At 52.6% G+C, this 6,014-nt stretch overlaps 1 protein-coding gene across 1 annotated transcript; it reads left to right on the top strand.

The window, feature by feature from the left end:
* Positions 1-3,943: 3,943 nt before the first annotated feature.
* Positions 3,944-4,813, top strand: LOC115243073. Its single transcript, XM_029819749.1, has one exon. It carries the CDS (start codon positions 3,944-3,946, stop codon positions 4,811-4,813), a length of 870 nt encoding a protein of 289 aa, XP_029675609.1.
* Positions 4,814-6,014: the final 1,201 nt, after the last annotated feature.

Genomic DNA, 6,014 nt, shown 5'->3' with positions numbered 1-6,014 from the left:
ATAGTGGTATGGTTATTTGAAAATAAGAGGTTATATTTTAACAATACCTGCGAAAATGAACTACTCCAACAAAGTTATAAATATGAATAAGAGTATTAATTTATCAAATTAATCATTTACAAAACTTTTTTACAATAAAATATGTCATATACTTACCTTATATATAACGACGCATTGATCACTCTTTTGCTACGTTATCTTTGTTTTGTTATGGTTACGTTTTTCTCTGTGCGTTGACTGAAGTTTAAGGTTACGGACGAATCTAAGTTTACGGTTAGTACTTAACGTAACGTAACGCGTTACGGAAGAGCTTGTGTGGTGGCCCTAAGACCGTCTTAAGCACAATCTTAAGATGTCCTAAACCAATCACAGAGCCGTATTAGCATCTTAAGACATTACTTCTAGGCGACACTGGTCTAGTTTCCACCGAAGTATTAATTCGCATCTAGTGCGGCGTAGGACTAAATTTAAGTCGATGGAAATACGACTGACTGCGTTCATTTCACTCTCACTCCGATCTACAAGCTTTGTTGGAGTGGCAGCGAATTGACACGAAATCTAGACAATGGAAACGCTTGAAAGTAGATGATGTCAACCTTTACTTTTCATTATTTCGTAACCATCAATATATAGTCGATATATAGTCTATATGTTGATGTTCGTAACAGTTACCGTTTGTTCGTATTAATTATCAAAATTTAAAATAAATGAGAAATTTGTCAAGGATTATGTTTATTTACATTCACAAGCAAAAGTTAAGTTGGCTCTACTGAAATATCAATCTTCCTCGCTTCTATTCTACTTCCAGTGAAAACAGTACGTTAAATTCGATGCACACCGAAACAGAATCGGATTGACGACTTCGGTGGAAACTAGATCAATTTGGAAGGTAATAAAGCGGTTCAAGAATCGCCATCTGGGTATCGCTTCCCCTCCCTCTTTCTCCAACTGCCTGATCTCGGACAATATACGAAATTCAATGGACTCCATGTATCCTCCATCTTCTGTACACAAAAAATTTTTCTCGCTCGACGATTTTCCCTCGACACATGGCTGTAATATGTTCGAGTTCCCTTTCACATATGAGGAACTTTTGTCGGCGATCTGCGATGCCAAGAGGCGTTCCTTTTCGGGTATATATCAGATTGATTATGGCATAATTTCGGCCCTGCCTGAGGAGTATCTGCTGATCCTCCTGGACATATTTAATGAGCTCTTGAATGGGGGACTGTTTCCTCCCTCGTGGCACCATTCTCTTGTCTTCCTTATCCCCAAATCCACACCGGGGAAGCTGCGCCCTATCTCGCTCACATCTTGTCTGCTGAAGATTTTGGAGAGGATGATCCTGACGCGCCTTCAATGGTGGATCGAATCCTCGGGACTTCTTCCCTCCACCCAGTTTGGTTTCCGTAAGAGAAAGTCGTGCCAGGATAACCTGGGCATATTGACCACGGAGATTTACAACCGCTTTGTATCTAGACAATCCACGGCCTGTCTGTTTCTAGACATACATGGAGCATTCGACAACGTTGTGCCAAACATTTTAATCGAGGATCTCATAGGTATGGGACTTCCTCCCAAAGTCTGTTGGTTTATCTACCAACTCATAAATCAAAGAAATATCCAATTTGTGAATAATGGTGAGATCTCCTCGGTTTACACATCGATCAGGGGCGTCCCGCAGGGATCGATTTTGAGCCCTCTTCTATTCAACCTTTACGTCTCAAAATGTAGCCAACATCTTTCGGGCCGGTGCCAGATGGTCCAATTCGCGGACGATATAGCCATATATGCGAGATCCCCGGACGTTCGGGACTCGCTCAGGGCTTTGGAGAGAACGGCGAACAATCTCACAATTTCTGCTTTCTAGGGGCCTGTCGGTGTCTCCTGCCAAGTCAGCGCTCATCGTCTTCAGCAGAAAGAGGATTTCTTCTCTTAATTTTGCAATAACCCTCGACGGTATTACTATCAACTCTTCACGTTCGCACAGATTTCTCGCAGTTTTGCTGGACCACTCATTGGGAGGACAGTAGCACGTTCGCTATTTGGCGGAGAGGTGCGGGAAACTAGCTAATATTCTGAAGGCATTGAGCGGGGTTTGGTGGGGGGCGGACCCGAGGACCCTGCTTGGCATATTCAAAGCCTTGGTGCGCGGATCGGTCGAATATGGAGCCCTCATCTTCCCCACACGTAATGGGGGTCACACAATCGTACACAGCTAGAATGATGTGTTCGACTGTGTCGTCGCTCAATTGATTAATTAAACTTATAAATTTTGTTAATAAGATAAAATTGTAACTATATTATACTTAATTTACATAATTTGATCTCTTCTCTACATATCTGATAAATAAATTAATAACTCATAAAAAATTTTTGAAAAAAAATACTAACTTTTACAGCGAAAATATCTTCTGCGAGTTTAAATTATTATTACAAATCGTTGATCTTCTTTATAGCTGCTCAAATCGTTGATATACACACATATTGAGTATATACATCGGAACAGAGTTCCAGCTATAAGTCGACATTGTATAACACTGTGTCACATAGTGTATCACTGTGTTCCGTAGCTGGAAAGCACCCATAGTCATTGATTGGAAGGAATTTATTAACAGATCTGCCAGCAGCTACATTACAAGTTCTGTGTACTGGCTGTGAGTATTATTTACATCGACATATAGAATGGACTGTTGATGGCAGTGGAAGGGGTAACCGCACGAGTAGAGTGAGAGGCAGATAATATGAGGTCACGTTCCGTCTCTTTTCCCCGTCCCGTGTTGGTGGCTGGGGACTTCAACGCGAAGTCTACGCGTTGGGGTTTCCGGACTATGAACGCCAGGGGCGAGGCCCTGCAGGATTGGACGGCGGCACTCGGCCTGTGTTTGCTGAACACGGAGTCGAGGAGCACCCTCGTGCGGTGTCAGTCGGTCCCGGATTTATCCTGGTCTACTCCTGCCGCCGCGCAGATGGTTAGCAGTTGGCGGGTGGCGACGGAGTGCGAAACGCTCTCGGAACACCTCTATATTGAGGTGGTCCTTACCGCCACCCGCCCATGGGGTGCTCAGCCGCTCCCAGGGCCGGGGAGATGCCCAGCCACGGAGATGGGCCCTAAAGAGGCTAAACTCGGACAGGCTAATCGCGGCCGTCCTCGCGGCCGACTGGCCGTGCCCTGGAGGTGAAGGGCGGGGAATTCAGGAAGAGGTAGATTGGTTCCGGGGCGCATTACGCGACGCGTGTGATTTCGCGATGCCCCGGACCAACCCCCGCCCGCGCAGGGCGGCATACTGGTGATGCGAGGAGATCGCCAAATTACGGCGATCCTCGATAGCCGCCAGACGCCGTTTCACCCGGGCTCGGCGTCGTAACGACGCCGAGAGGACGGCCACGGCGTATGGGTGCTTCCGAGAGGACCTGGAGGTGACAGAGGACGAAATGGCCGGGGTAATCCGCCGATTGGGGCTACGGGGCAATAGGCCCCCGGGCCCCGACGGTATCCCCGGCCGAGTCTGGGTCATTGCCTTGGCCCACCTGTCCGAGCGCTTGAGGCGGCTCTCCACGGGCTGCCTCAGGCAGGGTCCCCCCCCCCCAGCTTGGGTAAGGGCCAAATTGGTCCTCATCCCCAAGGTGGGCAGGCCTGGGAATTCCCCTTCCGTCTACCGGCCAATTTGCCTGCTGGACGAGGCGGGCAAGTTGTTGGAACGCTTGCTGGTAGACCGCCTCGTCCGGCATCTGTCCCGGGAGGGAATGGATCTCCACCAGGATCAATTTGGATTGCGCGAGGGAAGATCAACAATCGATGCGATCTTCCGCGTCAGATCCCTCGCGGAGTCCATTATGGAGGAGGGCAGAGTGGTCGGGTTGTAGCGTCGTCGGCTATGCCGATGACACTTTAGTGCTGGCCGGGGGGGATAGCTGGGGGGAAGCCGTTGGAGCGGTCAACATGGCGGTAGCGTGCGTCGTCCGCGCAATCCACGGCATGGGCCTGGAGGTGGCGCCTCATAAATCTGAGGCGCTCTTCCTCCGCCGGGGGAAGCGGAACCATATGCACGGAGCCCCCCCGGATGCGGCCTATGTCGTGGTGGATGGCACCTCTGTCCGGGTGGGGACCCAATTGAAGTATCTGGGTCTCTACCTGGACAACACCTGGAGCTTCAACGGGCACTTCCAACGTCTGGCCCCCAGGGTAGAGGCAGTGGTTCACTCTCTGAGCCGCCTCCTGCCCAACTTGGGGGGTCCGGACGGGAAGGTGCGCCGCCTATATGCGATGACCGTCCGCGCAGTGGCCCTTTATGGGTCACCGGTATGGGCGGGCGCCCTGATGGCAAGCCGGCGCGGCAAGATGTTGCTGCGCCGCATATTCCGGCGGGTGGTCATCAGGGTGATCCGCGGTTACCGGACGGTGTCGCACACGGCGGCCTCAGTGCTTGCGGGATTGCCGCCCATCGAGTTGTACGCTTTAATGCACACAGAGGTGTACAGGCGTACAAAAGAGCTCGGTGGGCTCGGCGTAGTTCTGATCCCGCGGGTCAGGGCTGCCGTTAGGCTCCAGGCTCGGCGGCGCATGCTGGAGAGATGGTTGGAGGATCTCTCCAACCCCCGTGATAACTCGCGGGCACGCGTCGTCGAGGCCGTCCGCCCCCGCCTAATCAAATGGGCGGAAAGGGCGGGCGGCGAGATGTCATACCGTATGGCACAGGTATTTTTACGGGCCATGGATGTTTTGGCTCTTACCTGTGCCGTATCGGTCGCGAAGTGGACGCGCGCTGCCACCACTGCGGGGAGGACGAGGACACGGCGCAACACACTTTAGAGTTCTGCCCAGCATGGGCGGACGAGCGCCGTGTCTTCGTGCAACAACTGGGGGGGGAGTGGCGACCTCTCGCTCTCGGGCATCATTGCGGCAATGCTCGAGAGCGAGGGATCTTGGAAGGCGGTCTCCTTCTTCTGCGAAGCAATCATGTCGCGGAAGGAGGGGGCCGAGAGAGAAAGGGAGAATCCCCGGCGTCCGCCGGGGAGTCCCTCTGCAAGATGGAGCGGCTGGGGGCGGGAGAGGTGTGCGGGGAGCGCCTTCGGGCGGGACCCGCCGACCCTCCACGTCATCCGGCCGCAGAGGCGCGGCGACACAACGCCGCGCCAGGAGGTCCCAACGGTGGGTGGGGGGGTTGCTGGGCGCGGGGACAATTGTCCCCTGCGGCTTACGAGACCACCCCCCAACGGGGTGACGCGGGCGGGGGGGGGGGGGACCGGGGGCCTATTGGCTCCGGTCCATGCCAACTCCCCCTGCCAACGCGCAGGGCCCGCAACCAGTGCGGGCCCGGTGGCCGGCGACCCGGGTGGGGTACCCGGGCCTGGTGGCCGGCGACCCGGGTGGAGTACCCGGGCCCGGCCACGTCATCCCCGCAACGCCATCGGCGGGAAGTGGAAGAGAGGGTTGGTGGCCCCCCTCTCACCAACGTGAATGGGAGTCCCCAAGACAATGGGGACTCTGGGGGGGAGAACAATGCTCCCCCCTAGCGACAGGCTCGCAGGCGGAAGGCCTCTCCGAGGTAGTGCTACAGCCAGTTTCCGGAGAGGCCTTCTTTAACGTCCGGGCTTAGACCACCCGGAGGGGTTTTAGTGGGTAGTCCCCCGGCCGTTTGTTTAGGCTGGGGGTTAGTCCCACATAGCCCCGCCTCGAACCTCATCGAGGCGGGGTATGCATAAAGGCATTTCACCTCCGTTACAAAAAAAAGGTAATTACGTTATTCGATTTCGAGTTACGACATCCCTCCCCTTTCGGAGGAGAAAACGGAAGGGTAGTGACGTTTTCTATTTGAGACTGTATGTGAGACTCTGTTTACAATTTTCTTTTATTCTACGCGTGGTGTACGTTTACAATTTTTGTGGGCTCGCCATAATATTATTACTATGATACTTATTATAAGTATTGCAAAGCTGCCTGATATTGGGTATATAACTTGCTTTTGTAAGAATGGATAATTGTTAGTTTTATCTAATTCTTTTGTTATCTC

The sequence above is a fragment of the Formica exsecta genome, unplaced genomic scaffold (genome assembly GCF_003651465.1).
Source record: "Formica exsecta isolate Colony F162 unplaced genomic scaffold, ASM365146v1 scaffold688, whole genome shotgun sequence".
NCBI lineage: Eukaryota > Metazoa > Arthropoda > Insecta > Hymenoptera > Formicidae > Formica > Formica exsecta.
The sequence above is the reverse complement of the archived record's forward strand: the minus strand, read 5'-3'. Positions and strand labels throughout refer to the sequence as shown.